Raw genomic sequence first — 22,522 nt, forward strand, 5'->3', positions numbered from 1 at the left:
CAAATGGCCAAGAGAGCCTCTACCCTTGAACTTACTCCTCTGCCGGCCTTGCCTCAGTGAATTGCCCCCTCCTGCCCACATTGTCCTAGCCAGAAACCTGACAGGAATTGTAGACATCTCCTTCTTCCTCATTTTTATGTCTGATTACCAATTCTTAATAATTCTCCCTCCTAAGTGTCTTTCAAATAAGTCTACCCCTTTCTATTACCATGACTCTTACTTAATCTGCTCCATTTCCCGGCTTAACAAATCCCTTTAAAATCATATTTTTCTCCCGCCATGGCAGGAATATGGTTGGAACCAGACAAAACTCAAATTGAAGTTTAACTGCAAAGGCATGGGATTGAGAGGTGGTGGGCCCTTTAAAAGGTGTCTGGGTCATGGAGACAACAGTCTCATGAATGGATGGGTTGGTGGATCCACTAGTATGGATTCCAGGAGAGTGGGTTATTGGTCACAGTGTAGCAAGTTATAGTATAAAGAAAATCCAAGCTGGGAGTTGTGGCACACCCCTGTAATCACAGAGGACTGAAAGTTTGAGACCAGCCTCATAAATTCGGTAAGGTGCTAAGCAAGTTAGAAAGACCCTGCCTCAAAATAAAAAATAAAAAGGGCTGAGGATGTGACTCCGTGGTATTAAAAAAACAAACAAAAAAACCCACACCTGGGTTCAATCCCTGATACCAAAAAAATAAAGATAAAAAAAAATACAGAAAATACAGCTAATCCAGCTTCCTTGGCTTTCTCTTGCTCCTCCCCAAGAAGCGCCCACTGTCCTCTCCACTTTCTACCATGAGTTGAGGCCACACGAGGACCTCACCAGAAGTCAAGCAAATACCTGCTGTGGTTTAGACAAGTGTCCCCTCAAGATCTATATACAACAACTTGGTCCCAGGGTGGTCTTAGGAGATGCTATGACCTTTAGCGGGTGGAGCCCAATGGAGGGTCACCTGAAGTGCCCTCACAGAGAACGGCGGGGCCCTGGCCGATCCTGCCTCTCGGCTTCCAGCATCATGATGTGAGCGCTTGTTTCAACGTATGCTCCTGACATGATGTGCTTCCCTCATCAGAGCCCAAATCTAGGGGACCTCCAGACCTTGGACCTGCGCCTCCAACACAGTGAGATGAATAAACCCTCTATTCTTCATTATTGTGATGCAAAGTCGACTGACAAATGCTGACTCTGCAACCTCGGGCTTCCCAGCCTCCAGAACCATGAGCCAAAACAAATCTCCATCCTTCATAAACGACTCAATCTCAGATCATAGCAACAGAAAACACCAGGACACTTCCTCATCCCTCTTCCAGCCCAGGCAATCCCACACTCAGCCTGGGAGGCTCTTCACAATCTGTCCCCTGTGCCCACGTTCCACTTCCCTTGTCTCCCAAACACACTCCTCACCCAGAGACCTTCCACGTGAGGTTTCCTCTGATGCTTGCTCTGTGGGGAGCACTCTGCCCACTTCGTTAATTAATTTCCTATGATTCTTCAGAGCCATCTAGATATTACCCTCAGAGAAGTCTACCTCAAGGATCTAGATATTCAAGTCCTCTCTCATACCCTCTCCGGGTCAGTGATTTTTATTTTCAGGTTTTGTTTTATTGTTTTGATTTGTTTGCTTATTGTCTCTCCAAAAATATATCACTTATTTTATACCAATGAGAAAAATATGAAAATTTTCTATCAGAGGAAAAATACCCACTCAGTCCTACAAAATGTAAAAAAAAAAAAAATTAATTGTGGATTTATCAAAGACTATTAAGCCAATGTGATAAAATCAAATAATTGAGGGTAAGTTCACTGGGTATTACACAAGACCTTGTGGAAAAGTGCTTCTACAGACCTGAAACCTTTTGATTTATCAGAAAAGCTGAGCAGTTTGTAAATATCTATTACTCTTAAACAAAGTGCAGTGGGGATGTAAGTGCTCTCTCCCAGAAGGTGCGCTATACATTTCCTTTAAAGAAAACATGTAGTATCTGAAAATTCCTTACAAAAAGTCTTTGTAGAGAAGGTCTACTTGCTTGATCTTTTTGTATAGATTAAAGTACAGGAGTAGAGGATCATCCCTCACCGACATTATAAGGTAAGAAGTCCCTCGCCTCCTTGTAGTCCTTTCTCAAAATGGCTGCCAAGGCAGTTCTGTTAAAGTTAGTCGGCTCACATCAATCCTCTGCTCGGAGCTCTTCAGTCCTCTAAGCAGCCCAATATAATCTGGTGTCTCTTGCTCATTTTTTCCTCTCCTCTTATTCACGCCACCAGACCTCATCTTATTTTGTGTTGTTTTGTTTGGGGTGAGGGTGCCCCGATTTCTCCAGCCTTGGGACTCTAGGGCTTCACCCAGGATGCCTCTTATGCTTTCCTCCCATAGAAGTGCCTGTCTGGCTCCATCAGTTCTGGTTTATCTAAGTCACACTTTCTATGGGAGGCCTTTCCTTCACCAACCTATTTAACATTGTACCCCTGAGACATTCTCATATGCTTCCCTCATTTATTGCTTTATTTTTCTCCTTAGCATATTTATTTATTTGTTTGTTTGTTTAGTTTGGTACTGGGGATTAAACTCAGGGGCAATTGACCATTGAGCCACATCCCCAGCCCTAAATCTCTACTAAATTTTGTATTTTATTTAGAGACAGGGTCTTAGTGAGTTGCTAAGCGCCTCACCATTGCTGAGGCTGGCTTTGAAATCACAATTTACCTGTCTCAGCCCCCTGAGCGGCTGGGTGCATGCACCACTGTGCCCATCTCCTTAGCACTTTTTTTTTAAAAAAAAAAAAAACATAGTTTATATTTATTTCAACATCTGCTTCCCCCAAAGATGGGTATTTTTATATATTTTGCTCACATTTGTTTCCCCAGAGCTTAGAAGAGAATCTGGTACATGAAATTGACTCAACATATATGAAACATGAATGCATGTATGTATGCATGTCTTACTTGAACTGGACTCACATAAGGTAGGAGACTCCTGTACAGAGGTCACGGCTCCTCCATAAGCTCTGCCCTAGACCATCTAGACCATTACATAACTGAAGACTCCCACCTTCAGGCAGGAGTGGGTAGTACATAATTGGCAGCCACTTGGCATTATCTTTTGTTGGGATAATTTCAGTTCTCACTTGATCTGTGCCTTTTGATACCCAGAAGATTCCTTTTCATGATGATTTAAAAAAAAAAAAAGAAAAAGAAATGGTCTGGCTCAGAGAGGAAATAGTCCTAATATAGCAGATGCTAACTACTGAGACTAATGGGGTGACCCACAGTCAAACTAGGCCTGTTCTAGTTGTTTGAAATGTTCTCTGAGCATCAATCAAGTCCCAGCATAATGAAATCCAATGAGGACACATTAGGATCCTTGAAAGACCAACATGACAGCTGATATTCTGTAAGTCTTAGCCTGTGCAATAAATTTTCAAATAATAAGAAAAGGGCATATATAGATTGGAAGGGAAAATTAAATCTCTACTCAAAAACAAAATAATTGTCTTTGAAATCACACAAAAAATATATATATGAACAATGAACAAAAAAAAAGTATTACTAAGAGTAAAACCAAAAATCACAAAATACTTATGTCTACATCTTACAAAATACATGGAAGATCTGCAGACTGAAACCACGTGCATTCAAAACCCAAAAAAGGGAAAAGACCAAAATAAGTGAAGACATACACCATATTCCCAAATTAGAATATTAATATCATTATGAGAATTTTCACCAAACACCTATATACAGATCAATAAAAATCCCAATAGTGTTTCTTATCTACACCAACAAGCTGATTCTCAAATTTATATGAAAAGACAAATGACTAGAAGAGTCAAAATAATTGGGCATTCACTACATAACTTTTAAAAATACTATAGCTAGTTGTAGGAAAAACTAACCACACTTCCTGTAGCTTCAAGACAGTGTGCTTTTGAAGAAAGAGTAGAGACACAGATCCACAGAAGAGAATAGAGCATCCAGAAATAATCACAAACATGGTCAACTGATATTTTTAAGGAAAATTTTGTTTATATTATTATAAATAATGATTTATCATAAGGATTATTATGCAGTGTTATAAATTAACTTTTTTGAGAGAATTTGCACAGTCACAAACAATTTTAGGAGGTCTCATGCTCCCCCAATGATGACATCTCACAAAGTACAGTGAAAAATCCCATGCAGAACACTGGTGTTGACAGAGTCGAGATACAGAACGTGTCCATCACCACAAGCTTCCTTCAGGATGCCCTTCAATAGCCACAGGCGCCAGCCTTAATGCCCTCCTTAAACCCTGGAAACCTCCAATCTCTTCTCTATTTAATAATCTTATCATTTCAAGAATGTAATGCAGATTGGATAAGATAACACATCACTTTTGAGATTGGCCTTTTTCACTCAGCATGATTCTCTGGAGACTCGTCCAGGTTGCTGTTGCACGATGGCTTATTTCTTTTCATTGATGAGTATTCCATGGTATGAAGGCACCTCATTTAATCCTCCATTGGAAGACATCTGGGTCACTTACTGCTCTCAGCTATTACTCATAAAACAGCTATAAATATTCATATACAGGTTTCTGCTTTTGTGTGAACAAAAATTCATCTCTCTGGGATGAATGCCCAGGAGTGCAATTGCTGGGTTTGTGTAGTTTTTTAAGGAAATTGCTAAAATATTTTTCAAAGTGGCTACACTATTTTATATTCTCACCAGCAATATATGACCATCTAAGATGCTTTGTACCCTTTCCAAGCCTTTGATGGAGTCAGAAATTTTTATTTACCCACTCTAATAGTGTTATCTCATCATGGTTTTAATTTGCATTTCCCTAAAAACCAACAATGCTGAACATTCCTTGATGGGCTTATTGCCTCTGTATATCTTCTCCAGTGAAGACTAAGTTCAAGTTTTTGTTAATTTTTTAATTATTGATTTTCTTACTATTGAGTTTAGCTCTTTACTAGATTCTAGTCTTTATCAAATCTGTGGTGTTTCAAATATTTTCTCCCATTCTGTAGCTTCCAATTTTCTTATTGACTTTTGCAGAATGAAAGATTTAAATTTAATGAAGCCAGTTTTCTAGCTTTTTATGGATATTTTTGTTGTTGCATGTCTAAGAACTCTCTGCCTAATTCTATGTCGTGAAGACTTTTTTCTGTGTCTTCTAAATATTTTATGGTTTTACATTTATATCTATGATCATTTTGAATTATTTATTTATATAAGATATGAGGTTTAGGTAGATTCTTTTTTTTTTTTTTTTTTGCACATGATACCCAATTGTTCCAGCACCATTTATTGAAAAAATAACCCTTTCTTCATTGAATTAAATGTTTTATTACCTCATAAAATATCAGTTGAGACTATGCTTCCAGGGAAATGGAGTAGACATATGTTTTCCTATTCCTTCTAGAAAATGTTAAGACTAAAAATCTTGGACGTTATATGCAAAACAAACATAAGGCGGAGAGGAAAGGAAAGAGAAAGACTGGATCAAGACCTTATGACTCATGAAACACCATCACGGTGAGTTCCTAGATTTTCTTTTTTGCTTCATATATTCCAGACTTGAAGCTGAAGAAACTGGACACTTGAAAATGCCACCAGGCATGGACAAAAATGGTCCAATGGAAACCTGCTTTCAATCAATAGCCACTGCCGAAGTCTGGCTGCAGCAAACTAACCGGGGGGTGACGAGCAACTTGTGAAGGTTGATACAGCAGGAGTGGGAGCCGTTTATTGTAGGACAGTAGGGGTATATATACATAACTAATTTCACACAGCTTATCTTAATTAACATAAACTAGGTACAGCAGTCAACCAATAAGGAATCATCATCTTAATGATTACACACAGCTTAACTTAGTTGACATAATCTAGACACAGCAGTCAGTCATTAAGGAATCTCTATCATCTTAATGGCTCGCTGGCGTTACTTCACAAACCACTCCCTCTGGCAAAATGCCAAGTGCCATCTTGACTTGTTTACGGACCCTAACAATCCACCCCTGCCCCCAGAAAACCAAGAAAGGGATAGCCTAGCGAGACAAAATTTAAGGAAATAACCACTTCACTCTAGCCAAGTGCCATGGAAGAAACTGGGGCCCTCACCATACCCACATCATTAAAGGCTGAATCAGGACCCCAGACTTCTCCCCTCCTGAGGCCGTACTGATGTGCCCCAACAACCCAAGGCTGTTGCTTTTGACTTGATGGGTTCCAAAAGAATCCTATCCACAAAGTTCCAGGTGCATACATACTTGGTGTGTCCTAGCTAGGCAATTTGTCTCTACCAGAGTCCAGAAACATATCGGAAGCTGTTTTTCAAAAGGCATTTAATTTTGTGCTGTGGGCAGCATGATTTTGATCCATAATCCCATTATAGGACCTGTCTAAGATTTTCCATAAGCAACACATTACATCTTTTTCCAGTACTGACATCTTCAACACCATAAGATCTGCCAGATAATATGACCCAAGCAGCAGGATTACTTACACCACAGCCCAGACCTGCTACAGAGCTCTTTTCTGCACTGGTTTCCACTTAAGTTGACAAATTTCCATGTCACCTAATATATGGGCTGATATAATCAATGTTCTTAGGTGATAAATGTATCACTTTAAAAACTGTCCTTCTCTGATTAGGATGGAAAGGAATGCATTTACCACATCAATACCATGTTCCTACTCTACCAATGATGTCTGTCTAACACAGAGGCTGTGATCAGGGCTACTCTTCAACAAAGTCTGTAGTAGTCTACAGTCTTTCACATTTTCATTGTAGCTATAATCTTTGCCATCCTTCCACACCTGTAAAACATCATCTTGCTCTTTACTTAATATCTTATCTAGGAGCAGTGGGACAATTTTAGATATTTCCACTCATCTTTTCCCAATATAACTCTTACTGCCCAGGACAAGTATCCAATGTGGGGGTTACTTCAACCACCAGGTACTTCAACTCCTGTCACATACCTGGGAAATGGGGAAGTGACTACTGGGTAGGTTTATAAACCCAGTGGGTGCATTGTGCACCAGACTTTAGTCAGGATTCCATTTATTACCTCATTCCTAGAAGATTCCATTCTAATAGGGGTGCCTAGAAGATGCTTTGCAGTTCTAAGTATCAGTGTCAACTCAGAACCTTTGATCAATATTCCTAAGTATTCTTTTTTTCCCAAGCATCTAAAAAAGTGTCCCAAAGTACGTGGATCACTGATTATCTATAGGCTTGAATTCTAGCCTCTTTGATCATGCAGTCTCAACATCCATCCCAGATATGTCCCTTGTTCATGCCAATACATGCTAACTAACTCTTAAAGAGCTTTCTATGTTTTCTCTCCTTCTTCCTTTATCTGGCCGAGTACTTTTCCAGTTGGGTTACACTAGGACTTAATCCTAATTAGACAGAGAAGTGAGGCAGTTCCCGAGAAGGACATCTCTTGCCTTAAAGGTGGGGCTCCTGCACCACCTTCCAACACAAGCTAAGAATAGACCACCTTTGCAAACTCTGAGGATTCATGTGAATCCTTCTGTATACTACCAGCACATAGCTATGATCCCCACTTAGAAACGTAGATACTACTCCAGTGGCATACCTCTGCCTCATCAAGTGTTCCCCCATAGTAAAAGGCTGTGCAGTGCTACTCCCCCATCCACTCCCAGAGTTTTCAGCCTCCCTACTCCCTCAAGCCTGTTCCCTTGTTCTAAACTATTCTTTTACTGTTTTATAAACCTGTTTCCTGAAGGGTCCTAGATTACTCAAGACTTTTCTAAAACGTTAGCCTTTCTTCATGTTGCATTAGATGAAAAAAAAAAAAACCTTCCGTTACTTCTGTGTTAGAAGATCCCACTGATATTTCCTCATAATTCCAAAGTTCATTTGAAATCATCTGAGTGATCTGAAATAAATGGCTGAACGATTATTGGAAATATTGACATATTTCTTCTCCATTCTGTATTCACTAAAATCTTTCATTTTCCTCCTCTTCCTGCCCTGCACATCTAAGCATAAAACATCTACCACAGAGTCCAAAACAGAACATGAAAATAAAATCATACATCACATAATGATATCTTGGCCAACAACAAATTTCATACACAACAGTGACATCACAGACATGCTAACACAATGCATTCTTCACGTGTTTGTGATGATGCTGGTATAAACAAACCTATTGTTCTACCAATCATATAAAAATCAGCACAGGGCTGGGGATGTAGCTCAGTGGTAGAGTGCATGCAGGCATGCATATGGCCCAAGGTTTGATCCCCAGCATTGCAAAAGAAAAAATATAGTAAAGTATAGCACATACATTATGCACAGTAATAATAATAACTTTAATGGTTTATATATTTACTATACTATGCTTTGTTGTTGTTTTAAAGTATACAAGTCTACTGTTATGCCAGTAGCAACCTCACACATCTTGTGTTTACTGCATCTCCTGGTTGCATCAAGAGGACAAGTTGATAACCGACTCAAGCTACCTAAGCTTGTGTATGCAGACTCTCTGATGTTTAATGATGCCTTTATAAGAATGTAGGGCTACAGGACCAGACTACTGGGCTAAAATAAGCTGCCTTTAGTCTAAGAGGAAATAAAGAATTAGGTACGGATTTAATGAGTGGACATTCCTATTCATGGAGGCCACAGAAAAGAGAGTCTGGAAACAGATGAAGAGAAGCCAAGACTATATAGTAGTCTGAGGTTTTAATGTATCAGAGTCATCAACCCTGCTAGAATTATAGAATCATAAATAAACAACAGTATACAATGAACATGTCATCAAAGAAGCCCTATTATATTTAAGAAAACAGAGACTTCAATACATTTTCACCAGGAATTATTTAACAAAAATTAAAATATTTAAAGCATTCATTTCAGTGAGAGTGTTCATTATTCCATGGTTCTAGAACAGTGAGACAAACTAAGTTTGTACCCAGCATTAGATTCATACTGTAAATCTAATGAATACTAGCACACCTGATAAAACAGACTATATTATTATGTCAAGTTGCACAAGTCACATAAATAAAAACTACACTGAAGCAACCTAAAACTTCACCACAAAACTTTATGCAGCATAAATTACAATAGAAACATGTCTCATTTTGCAATGCATTTAAGTTGTACATGCTAAAATTTGAAACTTCACTCAAGGATTTATCATACTAATAATTTATTCAGCACACTTTAAAGAAGTTAGATGTTTCTGTGTGCAGGGGAACTGTGGACCTCATGTGACAGGCAGGACCTGGGCCATGTGCCCAGGCAATATGTCCTTCAACTAAAAACAAGTGGATTGATAAACAATAACCAGAAGACATGCTGCTTCAAATCCTAGGCCATTGGACTTTTATGAAGCAAGTAAGTTATAAGTAGAGGAAGAAACAACACTGTGAATTATTTTACAGTGCTTACATCTTTTATTATTTAATGAGAATTTTGTATATTCCCATTTTGCATCACCAGTGTAAGAAAATTAAGGAAGCTCAACCTCTCAATGCTTCCACGAGGAATTGATGTAATCCATGTTCCCATCTGGATTATTAAAGGAAAAGACCTACCACCTCAAGGGAAAGAAGCAGCTAGTGTACAAAAGGTTTGATACGGAAAACCCTCTTCTGTCTCTCCCTCCCAAATTCCCAAGCCAGCAAAAAAACCAAGAACACTGCTTAATGTAACATTACTACTTAATATTAGGTAGAAAATAAAGGAACTAAACTGGAAACACTTCTAAATAATTGTTTCAGAGTTCTAAAGTTCTCTCTCAATGATTTAAAAATAATGTATCTTTTAATTAGGAGTCTGGCCATGGAGAAGGGCATCTCCTCTGATCTTTGCTCAAAAATGTTCCTAATTACTCCATATCATTATAGAGTCAATTGTAATATATGCATATCATAAACATATACACAGGCTAATTATCCTTAGGATGAAAGCACAGCTTAAGTAATAATTAGTTTAGTTTTAACATCCAAAATAATTATTGCTCTTCACAATTTTAAACAAAGGGAGGAAGCCAAAAATAATTTAAATTAATACAAGTTTAATTTAAAAGTTACACTTAAAAGAAGAGATGCATAAGTAGCACTTGCAGACTTACTAATGAAAGGTAAAAGTTACCAATTATAAACATAATTGTGTTGATATGCTAATTAAATTTTATGTATAAGATTAATTTAAAAGTATTAATTCTGAAAATAATACTTGCATGTATATGATAACAATGTTTAAAAATTGCATCAGCTTGCAAAAAAAATACTATTAATTTATAAAGAGGCTAGTTTTCCCATTGAACTATTAAATTGCCAATTCCAAAATCACAACAAAGTTAACAAATAATTGTGATTCCATTTAACATTCCATCTTTAAACTCTTCATTATCTTCACTGGGAAATAAATCCAAAGATAGGTTAATCCTAAATGAAAGGTAACAAAATTTAATCTTATTAATAAAATAAAACATCATGTCAGTCAGTATTCGTTGACATTTCTGACATTCTAGACTGTAGAGATCAGCGGGACACTCCTGCACTTACTGTGTTAATGACATGCTTGCTCTGGTCAGCCATGGCCTCTGGTGGACTCCAGGTACAGCCCGTACTTTCCTTCTCCACTCAACTCCTGCTAATACCCTTGGTGACTTCATCAGCTCCATGGACAGGAACTATGTCCCAGAAACATGTGTCACAGGCCACTGCAGGCACTCACCGCAAGCCCACTGCCCAGACCTGCCATCACTTGTGCTTTGCTTCCAGGTGCTGGAAGGCTTAGAGTTCCTAGCTGACATGTTCCCTTCCTCCTACTGTTCATGCCCCTCACTCTCAATGAGCACAGTCCCTTGACCTCCTGCAGACTCCATTGTGCTTCTCTCACTGACCCTCAGTGAGCTCTCTCTTTACTGCCAAGTAAGCCCCTAGAATCTCTAACTTTGAAACTAAAAACTCCCCTTCCTCCTCAACCCACCTGGTGTGCAGTCTCCTCTCTCCATCTCACAATGAGGCTTTCCTTTGCCCCTACTGTGAGAGCAACAAATGACCTTTATGCAGCACAGATCGATCACACTGGCTCCAATTCAACACTTTCAATTGCTTGCATGCAATTTTTATCTGGGTCCCCTCACTTCACCTAACATTCAACATTCAAAAATAAAAGCCAATACATTGACTAAAGAGTTCTTTTTCCCCACTCCTTCTTTCTTATTTCCTCGTTCTCAAAGCTCAGTGCCTTCTTTCTGATCCCGACATCTAATCATGTCTCTGCTCTACCTGTCCTTCCACCTTCCTTCAAGAACATTTCACTTTTTACTTGGATTGCCATGACAGTCACAAGTTTTCTTTTTCACCTCCTGATTGGTCTCCATTGAAAACCTTTTCACAAATGACAGATTCTTTCTAAAATGCAGATCTGATAGCTTCACTGTTTTAAAATGTTCTACATATTGATGAAGAATAAGATATTTGCATAGTCTCTTATTATCTTTCCATGGAATATTAATTAATTACAAAAAGAAAAATTGTAACCATAAATGGGCAACTTAACCTAGAGATCCAAGTCAATAAAGGATCAATGAAGATCACATGACTCCAGATATGATACTTTGAGAAGTAACTTTACTAATATAAAGTTCCAGTCAAAATGCATAACATAAATCAAATAGTAACAAAGTACCAGCAAGTCCAGAGGAATAATCTGAAACTTAACTAGTCTACTCCTTAAAAAAAAAAAAATGTCAATATCATGTGCCGTCTCTGTCCAGCAGAGATGGCTAACTTAAGGTCACTCGGGGGAAATTCTCAAGGCGTTAGAAATAAAACACAGACACACAATTTACCTTTAAACCAAGCTCCAGGACAGCTCCTCTGCCCTTGGCTTCAAGCTCTCCAAACAGGAGAGCAAGGAACTACATGAGAGGCTGGCAAGAGAGCAAACACATTTTGGAGCGAGCTTTTATTAGGGGAAATCTAAATTTTTAGGAAATCCCAGTCCAATGAGGGTCAAGGGGAGCAGGGTTACAAGGACAGGTGAGGTGATTGGATCCCTGGGGATGTGGAGAGACACGCCCCTTGCACGAAGACACAGTTGATCGCACCCTAGAAGACTGGGACTATCCAGCAGCGTGATGGCCGGATGCCATACCATTCAGCAGGGGAGTCAAACATGGTCACATGCTAGATTGGCCTCTCACAATCATGAAGTAAAAAGAAAGGTTAAAGAATTGTTACAGATTTAAGAAGATATTTGACAACTAAATACAATACATGATCCTGGACTGGACTTGGTACATAGAAAAAACTACCATTAGACTCATTTGAGGCAATGGAAAACAATCAGAATATAAATTATATAATGGTTTTATATTAATGTCATATTTCCTGAATTCCATAATTATAGTGTGGTTATACAAAAGATACACTTTTTTAGGGCATACATATTAAAGTATTAGGGGCAATAGTTTCATACACAGAGAAAGGATAGGAAAGCAAATGTGGAAAGATGCTAAAATTGGTGGATCTGGATAAATAATAGAGTTCTTTCTTCTTGCAACTTTCCTGAACATTTGAAATCATTTAAAATAAGTGGTCCATGCTTCTTCATTACCTGCTAAACAGACTACAGATCCTTGCCTAGCAGCTAAGTGAGACTCTTTGAAATACAATCTTAGGGTTTTTTTACATCTTTCTTTAATCATACTATCTTAAGTAATCTTTAATAAAACTATACATTCCCTAAATGCTGTGGTTTGGACCTGGAATGTCGCCCAAAGGCTTACATGTTGAAGGCTTGGTGCCCAATGCAGCAGTGTTCAGAAGCGAGACTCTTAAGAAGCAACTGGCTCGCCAGGGCTGTAGCCTGGAGCACTGGCTTAGAGGCTGGTGGCACCATTGGGAGGTGGAAACTTTAAGGGCAACCTAGTGGAGGAAGTAGGTTACTGGGGGTGTGCCTTCCCCGGCCCTTTCCTCCTTCCCTCTCTGTGCCCAGCTGCCCTGAGGTGAGCAGCGTTCACACACCATGCCTTTCTGCCATTGGATTCTGTCTCACCAAAGCAAAGAAGCCAGTCAGCCACAGAGAGAAACCTCTGAAACCATGGGCCAAAATAAAACTTTTCTCAAGTTGTTTTTCTTGGGTGTTTTTCACAGCAACAAAAAGCTGCCTAATACACTCAACATTCTGTTGGAGTCCATCAATTTGCTTATGTTCCTATCTAAGGTATATGCTCCTCTTCACAGTCCCACTTATAAAAATCTAATTTTTATTTTCAAAGGCCTGTCTTACCTCCTCTATTATTTTTCAATTCCCATAAAACTGTATGTAATCTCTCTTTAGGAGCTTAATGAGTCTAAATTATTAAGAAACCAGGGACATGATTGTTAAAAATAAAAAAGAACAAGATGGTCAGTTTAAAACCTGGGATATCAAAAGTAACTATGGAATAGCTTAAAGAAAATCAGAGGTCAGAGATAGAATAGAGATTTAAGTCATATACCTAAAAGAAGTAACTGGAGAGCTATAAATAAATATCAGTATGTTATCTGAAAGTGAATGTAAGGAGAGCACCGGTCTGACAGTTATTCCTAGAAAAGCAAAAGGGGCACATTAAAAATACACAGAAAATACAGTCAAAGAGGCAGAATGAGAACCATGACAGTCTTCAGGACACAAGAGAAAAGAAAATGTTGAAGGAGCTATAATAGAAAGATAGCATTAAATGTGACAGCACTTTCAAAGAAAAAGAGAAATAACTGGAAATATGAATAAAAGGAAGCAGAAGAAAAAAATGGACCATTGGGGGAGTGGTTTCAATAGTTTAATGAGAAGAACCTAAATGAAGTTTTAAATGTCAACAAATACTTAAGGAGTGCCAAATACTGGATTAAGGAAATAAGTAAGCTGGAACTAGCAGTGGATATATATTAAAAGGCAAGGAAAAATCTATACAGTTATTATCTAAATGGATTCTTACCAAAAGATGAGCATGAGATTCATCTTGTGTAATCTGAGTCTAGAAACAATATAAAACACAAAAATTCAAGTTTGTCTTTAGCATTGATTTTCTCTTTAAGAAATACATACTAAGGAATAAAGTTGTAACATTTTTGAAACATTATTGGTTTTATAAAAATTTTGTAATCTAGTTTAAGACTGTAATGTGAACTAATAAATTACAAGGATACCTTTTTGTTTATTAGAAACTATTTCTGAAAAACAAAACAAATTAAGTTGTTAAATAATCTTTACAAGCTTACTTTATGTTTAATAGAAGGCCTTTTGCTGAGGCACAAAACTTGCTAAGTTCAAGGTCATACACCTGGATTATCATTCTGAACAATGCCCAGTGTTCCTGCACACTATTCTGCCTATTCAAACATCATTTTCTTTTAAACAATCTCTGACCACTTTCCTTGCTCCTAATCCCTCTTCCTCTTTATTGTCCTTTACTAGATACATGAAAAAGAATATCATGAATCTGAACATTGGTTTATATGCCACCATTGCAAACAATTTATGCTATTATTGATGCAATATTATATGAACATTAAAAAGTTTGCAGTGTTTATATTGCTTACAAAATGGTATTGTTTTATTATCTTATTAAACTATTCTTCACAAAATTAAATACAAGTTTAATGACTATCAAACAGAAATTGTCACCAAGTGACTATGTATTCTGAGCACCCATAGCAGCATTCATCATGATAGCATGCATGTGCAGCAAATAAATTAACTATTTTGATTTACCAATTCATATGACATTGATTATATTAATTTTATTCAACTTGACATTTTAAAAATCCAGAACTTCCAATTATGATAATAAACATAGTAGATTACATCACATTTTTCCCTGACCACAATATCAACTCATTATTGATGTGGCTTTAGAACATGGTTTAATTCATGAGCTGTTTTCCAGGAATGAAATACTGACATCAAGGCCATAACTCCAAGGCAGGTTTTAAGTGCCTTAAATTGTACTGCAACATCCATGGAAAGGAAATGACCACAAGAAGCTACATAAATAGAATGCATAATTTTATACTAGAGTTAAAATGTTTTTCTTCATCAATAAGGATGAGTTTTGTGATTGGTATTGAAATTCACATTTAACAGACAAGTGTGTTCCCTTTGCTCCATAAATTCCAGCCAACACACACTTTCTGCAACCCACCCACTCCTATACCTATGCCTGCAGTCTGCTCTACACTTACTCCTGGAAGACATCATGTGCTTTCAATTATGATGAATGCTGATAACATAGTAAGCTCACTTCTATAGTTCTATACATTAAATGTGACAACTAGGAAAACTACTAGTATAACATGCTCCAAGGTGAACTAAACCATTTATAGAAGTCAGTTTTCTTGAATACAATAAAAATTGTGTTAACTTACTTTCACTAGATAACTTCTGGCATTTCAGCCTGAGTCTATATTTTTCATTTTCTTCAAGCATTCTAGAAATGACTTTGTATACACTGTTCCATACTGACACCTTAAAAAATAAGCACAATTAAGGAATGCTGAACAGAATGTAGGAATGCAAGGGGTAATGATCCCACTATTACATGTCAATCAACATTATAAGCAACATTAGCACCTAAATTTAAATATGATTGTTTCCTGTGATCACTGAATTATCTGTTCTCCTTTTCCAACTTCCTAGAATTCCACCACCTGTAGTATTTAAACTGTTCTGTATGAAGTTTCCTTTCAAAGGCAATGACCATCAAGTTGGAACCTAAATGGTTCCAAAAACATTCAATTAAAAAAAATAGTAAATTTCTATGTCTACACCATTGGGCAGTGATTTTTAATGTATTTAATTCTAGTTAAGAATTACATATTTTTTCAAGGACACAGAAAAACAAAATTACTAGACATCATGAATATACTAGAATAAGAATGAGTACTATGAGATCTAGACTCATAATCTGGAATTGGTAAGTGTTGAAACCTCATCAGAAATATCTTTACATCCTCAATTATTATGATTGATGAAAAATATATATGTAAAGCACTTACTTCCATGTCTGACATACAACAGTCAAAGCAAATATTGGCTGTTGCTCTTTTCTCCTTACCCCAAAGGAAATTGTTCTTGGAAGAAATATTTCTTAGTGCAGTAGGAAGATTAGATGCTCTCTCAAAGTACATATGGTGCAAGGGTTAGTTACCCTGCATACTATTTTATATATACATATGGATTATATATCAAACAAATTCAAAGATCAGAAACAATACAATTTTATCATGATCAACTAATAATTTCTTTAAATTAAACTAAAATGGCAATCAAAGGCACCTGATCTTGACTTAGTTAGAACATTAAAGGCACCATGACATTTGGACAACTAGGTGGAGAACAGAGCAGCAGTAAAGATTCATCCCTGTCAGCTTTCCACTAGAGGCCTAACATGTACTCCTTGTCTTTGAAAACAGCTATGTGACACTGATATAGATAATTTTCCTTTTATATGAAATCCATGATTTTATTTTTATACCAAATTATCTATCAATGTGTTATATTCCATGAAACACAGATTATGCTTCAAAAGATCTCCCAGGGTTACATTTTGATCAAAAGGCATTTTATACCTTCAAATACTCTAAGGACTGCTCTTCATGGTTAATAAATATATCCAAGCTTACTTCCATTTCTGCCAAATTACTTCTATTTTCTCATTTCAGAAAATTAAATTACTTTATTGGAACTGTTTTCACTGACTTGAATATCTTCACACACTTTGAACTTCAATCTAAAGTTCAAACTATTGCTCACTCCCCTTTACAATAATATACCTTTTTCCTTTTTTTCATTATTTTGGAGGCTTCATTCACTGGTATAGGAAAATCAAACTTTTTAGCTGCATCTTTCTGAATGACACCTAATTTTTTAAAAGAGTAAAAACATATCAAAGTCAGTACATATTTTAAAGAATTCACTAACCTTAACATAGAGAACTCAGAAATGTCTCTTAAGGTCTTTTGGAGAATTTTTACACTTGTTGGTATATTTCTGATCATTAAATAATACTACTTTACCATTTAGTTAACAATATGCTAAAAAAAACCAAGAAACCTGAAAGTGAACAACCCTGTAGGTAACCTAGGAAATCATTCACTTATTCCATCTTCTCCCCTTTCTGATTTGTGAGTCCCCAAAGGGCCAACAACAGAATAAATACAAGAAACCACATCTTGCTGCTGTTCCACAGCCTCCCTCCTCTCCCAGGCCCTCCAGACACAGCTTGTGTTTCCCACCACACAATCCCCTGTGCTTCCTCCAGTGTGTCTCACTCATAACCCTCCCAGCTTCTGCACATGCCTCCCTACCAGGCACACATGTGTGCATACACACATACCCCAGGTGAATTCTGCCCATCCTTCGACACTCAACTCACATGTCACCTCCTCTCCACAGCCTTCCTTCAAAGACACAGCCCCACATACAGCACTGGCTCCCAGACCTCCTGCACTGTGCTTAGCACACTTTTATATCAATTTTCTGCAATCTGTTACCTCTGGGAGGATCTGGCTCTGAGGGTGGTGGCCATGTGTGGCTTATTCATCTCTTCATCTGTAATATTATAGAGGGCTCCTTGACTTATGAGGGGCTTATATCCAGATTAAACCCATCATAATTAGAAAATATACAAGTCACTAATGAATTTACTATACCTAATCTACACTATATCATAGCTTAGCCTGGCCTACCTTAAACAGGCTCTGCACTTCCATTAGCTCACAGTTGAGCAAAATCTCCTGAAACAAAGCCCACTTTGTAATAAAGTGTTGGGTATCTCACATACACACAGAGATGGATGTTTCATTATCACGATGGGATGCAAAAACACTGGCAATACAATACACTGTAGGGTACCTGTTTACCACGATTGACTGAGAGCCATAGCTCCCTGTTACTGTCCAGCAGCACTTGCAAGTGTCCTACCATGTTATCATAAACTACCAAGGTATCATAAAGTTGAAAAATCGGCTAAGTTGGGGGAGGTTTTACAGAATGAATAAGCTTACTGACTCCATTCACTGAACCAGCATTGTGGCCTTCCCAAAGTTAACAGAAGAAAACCAAAGGGCTTGTGTCCAAAGACAAATCATAGACAATGTGTGTTCCCTAAAAGCCTTTGCATTTGCTCTCCTTTTCTACAGCATCCCCTACCCTTCCCCATTTCAGCCCTGACCCACCATCACTCCACCTGAATCTTTTCTACACATTTCATAGTTAGCTTTGCAGGATGTAGTCTCTGATCTCACAAAGCCACTAATGCTCAGTTACACAGGATTTATCACATTATTTACTTGATTATTTATTCTTCCCTAGAGATTCAGTTTCTAATTGTTCCATTTGTTGAATGATCTAGAATAAGCTCTAAAATGACACTTTCCAACTGGTGAGGTACATGTCACTGATATAAGTGAGGCACAGACACAGTACTAAAGGACAATAATTCACACAGTGAGAAATATCCCCTTCCCCAATTCCTTTTCAATCTCTTAATTATATCAAGGAGGAGGTCTGAGTTTGGCACAAGCATGCCATTTAGAATTCTCTAAGTCTTGCAAATTTCCCTTTATGAACATAGACAACCTACTTATTTAGAATTCTTTTTTTTTTTGGCCTTTATTAGATTTATTTTTAATAAATTTCTATTTATGGCAAATAGTATAGGTTTTCCAGTGTGGTAATGATGTAAGGTGTTCTAAAAACAAATTTAATTAAGAAGGATCATGTACCTATTTAAATAAACGTATTAAGTAATAGTATAGATGATAATACAGATATGACATAGAAAATTAAGTTTGGGAAACTCTGCTCTTTACATTCCCATGTTTAATCTTTCTTCTAAATGCCTTCAATATTTAGAACATTATATTTGCATCATTCCCAAAATTTCCTGTCTAAGTGTTATCCAGCCTATACCTATACTTCTTGAAGCTAGGATAGGAGCCATCAAGTTTGTCTGTAATTACTTGCAGATCTAAGGTATAGTAAGAAATATAGCCTGGCATTTTGGTACGTGCCTATGATCCCATCAGCTCAGGAGATTGAGCCACAAGGATTGCAAGTTCAAGACCAGCCTCAGCAGTTTAGTGAGGCCCCAAGAAACAACTTAGTTGAGACCCTGTCTCAAAAAAACAGCAAAAGAGAGAATGTACAAAACAGGCAAAAATATTTCTTCCACTTAATTTTTGTACCACACTGAGGCTAACTCCAGTGTACACCATGGATTTTTGCCCCAACTTGTCCATCAAACCTTTCTCTACTCCTCTTTCTACACACTCCACCCAAACTGTATTTAAAGTTTTACCTAATTACTGCCCATTGCTGATCCATATTCAATAACTTGTCCACATTTCCTCCCAAGTGTCCTTTGTCCCTATCTCAGCTCCACATAGATATCACAAGGAACTTCCACCACCATCAAGCTGTCCTTGATTCTCTCACCCCCAAGTTATTCAACACTTCCAAAATAGTATAGCACTTCCACAATAGAATTCAATCCTCTTTTATTTATAATTTATGGATATATCTCCCAAACTCTGTGTAGACAAAAAGCCAGCCTGATTTATTAGTCTTCTCTGGAATGTTAGGCCAGGTGCCGTGGCACACACCTGTAATCTCAGTGACTTGGGAGGTTATCGCAGGAGGATCACAAGTTCAAAGGTAGCTATGGCAACTTGGTGAGGCCCTAAGCAATTTAAAGAGACCCTGCCTCAAAATAAAAATAAATTATAAAAGGGCTAAGGTGTAGCTCAGAGGTTACCTGGGTTCCGTTCCTTGTTCCAAAAAGAAAAGAAAAAAGAAATGTTAGAAGATTGCCTGATCTCACTGTTCCTGGATCTCTGAACTCCAGTACATCTTACAGTTAACAAACTTATCTTCCAGAAATAAACCTGTCCCTGATAATTTTACTCCATTATGCAAAAATCTTTAATTATGATAAAAATGACAAACATTCCAAATCTGATCCAAAACTTATTTTTCATTTATGCAATAAATATGGGTATGTACCTACCATATACTAGACACTGGACTAAGTCACCTGTTGCCTTCTAGCTTTCTCTGCTCTATGTGTCCACATAGTCAGGGCATTTATTGTGTGCCAGGCATTTTTTATGTATTATTTCACTTAGGTAGGAAATATTAACTCCATTTTACAGAATCAAAAATTGTGGATCAGAGTAGTTACAAACACAACCAGTATTACCCTACTAATAAAAGACAAAGCCAAGGTTGTCTTTGACTTCAAAGCCTGAGGATTTCTACTATCCCATTAGAAACTTTTCTATTCAGTTGCCTTGATTTTCTGCCTCTATGTCTCTTCTTTCTTTGAACTTGATTATCAAAGCCTGGTTGAGGTCCCTCTGCCAGCACTCACAGCTACTAGCATAAATCCTCATAATTCACGTATAAGTCCTTCAAGTGCTGAATATATGACCCATCTTTGTCACTAGCCAAGTGCCCACCACAGTGTGATAGATGCTAAAAAAATGCTACTGGATGGATAAATAATTCATCTTTATTCCCCACGGAGAGTGAGGTATAAGTATTTAATGGATACTTTTAAAAAGTGACAATGGAAACAATATATATTAGAATCTAAGGGAAATATTTAAATAGTGATTTTAAAAATTCACTATCACTGAAATCTCCTGCTTAAAAAAAATCCATTAAAAGAACAAAGAAACCCTACGGAAATAACAGGAAAAGAAATACAGGTGCGCTGAAACTAATGATGAAGAGACTAAAAACAAAATATCTATCAGTTAATCAAAATTGTAGCTTTTTAAAACAGACTGAATACGAGGTAACTCGTCAAGAGGAGGGGGCAGCAGATCTCCAAAAACTAGGGGCTACCGTGCCTGTGGCACAGGGCGGCACCGCGGGCCCAAACCCCTGCCGGCGGCCATGCGGGTTCCAGACCGACGGAGCCACTGAGTCATCCCGGGGATGGGGACCCGAGGGCTGGCTGCCGCGAGGGCTGGCTGACGGGCGAGTGACCGGCAGAGCTAAGCCACAGGAAGGCTGGCTGCCAGGAGGGCCGACAGGGGGTGACCGCGCGCTGGCTGACAGAACCGCGGCGGGGAAGGGAGTGGACAGAGAGAGCAGTCGGCCCGCAGGACCGCCTGGGAGGCGGAGGACGGGGGACAGGACGGGGGACAGGACGGGGGACAGGGGAACTGGCAGGAGGCTGAGGGGCGGCTGCCTGGCAAAATGGCTCGCAGCAGCGGGGACGGGAAGTGACCGCCGCGGCACGTGGCGGCGCCGAGGAGCCCGCCCGCCCGCATGCGCGCGCCACGCCACCTGCAGGGCCGGGGCGGCCTGGCGCGCTCGACGCCCGCAGCCGGGAGCTGCCGGCACGGCCCGCGGGGACCCTGCGCTCGGGACCCGCGGGCAGCTCGCCGCCGCTCAGGAACCCTGCCGCCGCCTCCCGCGGTTCCTTTGGGCCGCCGCGGGTCTCGGGCCTTGACCATCCGCGGCCGGAAACCCGAGGGCCACCCAGCTGCAACACGCAGCCACACTGGTGCGAGCCGAAGCGGGTCACGTAGACGAAGCGCGCTGGAGTCCGCCGCTCCCCGCGGCCCGCTGGCGCCATCTTACTCTGTCGCGCGGCCCAGGGGTGGGGGTAGGCAGGGGAGGGTGTTCCTCTGTGGGGGAGTGGGCGGGGCCACTGCAGGGATGGGGCGGGGCCACTGGGGTGGAAAGCAGACGGGGTTCCTCTGTGGGAGGGCGGGGCGCTGCGCAGGTGGGCGGGGTCATTGCTGGGCTGGAAAGCGGATGGGATTCTTCTGTGGGGGGGACGGAAGACTGCGCAGGTGGGCGGGTTCACTGCAGGGCTGGGGCGGGGCCACTGTAGGGCTGGGGCGGGACCGCTGGGGGTGGAAAGCAGAGGGGGTTCCTCTGTGTCGGGGCGCAGAGCGCTGCGCGGGTGGGCGGGGCCAATGCTGGGGGGCAGGACCGTTGGTTGAGCAGGGGTAGGAGGGGCTGGGGCAGAAAGGCTATCACTTCATATGGCCAGCATTCGCCTGGGTTCACTGACCTCTCACCCCTCCCACTGCCTTTCATTCATTATCACCCGTCCATGCTTTCCAGTGGGGTCATTTTCCCTGTGCCTGAAGTGCCACCTTAACGCTCCCAAAGGCTTCTGTACTAAAGGCTTGCTTGCCAGCCAGTGGCACTGTTGGGGGTGGGGCCTTTAAGAGGTGGGGCCTCAGGGAAGGCGGTCAGGTCCTAGGGGCGTGCCCTAGAAGAGGACAATGGACCCTAGCTCATCTTGCTTGCTCTGCTTCCTGGACACCTGAGGTGAGCAGCTCAGCTTCATCACAGACTCCCCACGTGATGTTCTGCCTCAACACAGGTCCCAAAGCGATGGTCCGGGGACCATGGACTGAAACCTCTGTACCCAGGAGCCAAAATAAACTCTTCATTTTAAGTTGTTCACGCCAGATATTTGTCATCGTGACCAAAGCTGACTCTCACGCCACCTTAGTTTTCACTTTAGT

The 22,522-nt window shown here is 39.6% G+C and overlaps 1 protein-coding gene across 1 annotated transcript; it reads right to left on the reverse strand.

The window, feature by feature from the left end:
- Positions 1 to 11,921: 11,921 nt before the first annotated feature.
- C5H5orf47 (chromosome 5 C5orf47 homolog) lies at positions 11,922 to 21,628 on the reverse strand. Its single transcript, XM_027938572.2, has 5 exons — positions 21,324 to 21,628; positions 16,799 to 16,884; positions 15,392 to 15,491; positions 13,963 to 14,001; positions 11,922 to 12,181 (listed from the first exon to the last, which is right to left on the reverse strand). Exons 1-4 carry the CDS (start codon positions 21,613 to 21,615, stop codon positions 13,982 to 13,984), a joined length of 498 nt encoding a protein of 165 aa, XP_027794373.1. The 5' UTR covers positions 21,616 to 21,628; the 3' UTR covers positions 11,922 to 12,181; positions 13,963 to 13,981.
- Between the last annotated feature and the right edge of the window lie 894 nt (positions 21,629 to 22,522).

The sequence above is a fragment of the Marmota flaviventris genome, chromosome 5 (genome assembly GCF_047511675.1).
Source record: "Marmota flaviventris isolate mMarFla1 chromosome 5, mMarFla1.hap1, whole genome shotgun sequence".
NCBI lineage: Eukaryota > Metazoa > Chordata > Mammalia > Rodentia > Sciuridae > Marmota > Marmota flaviventris.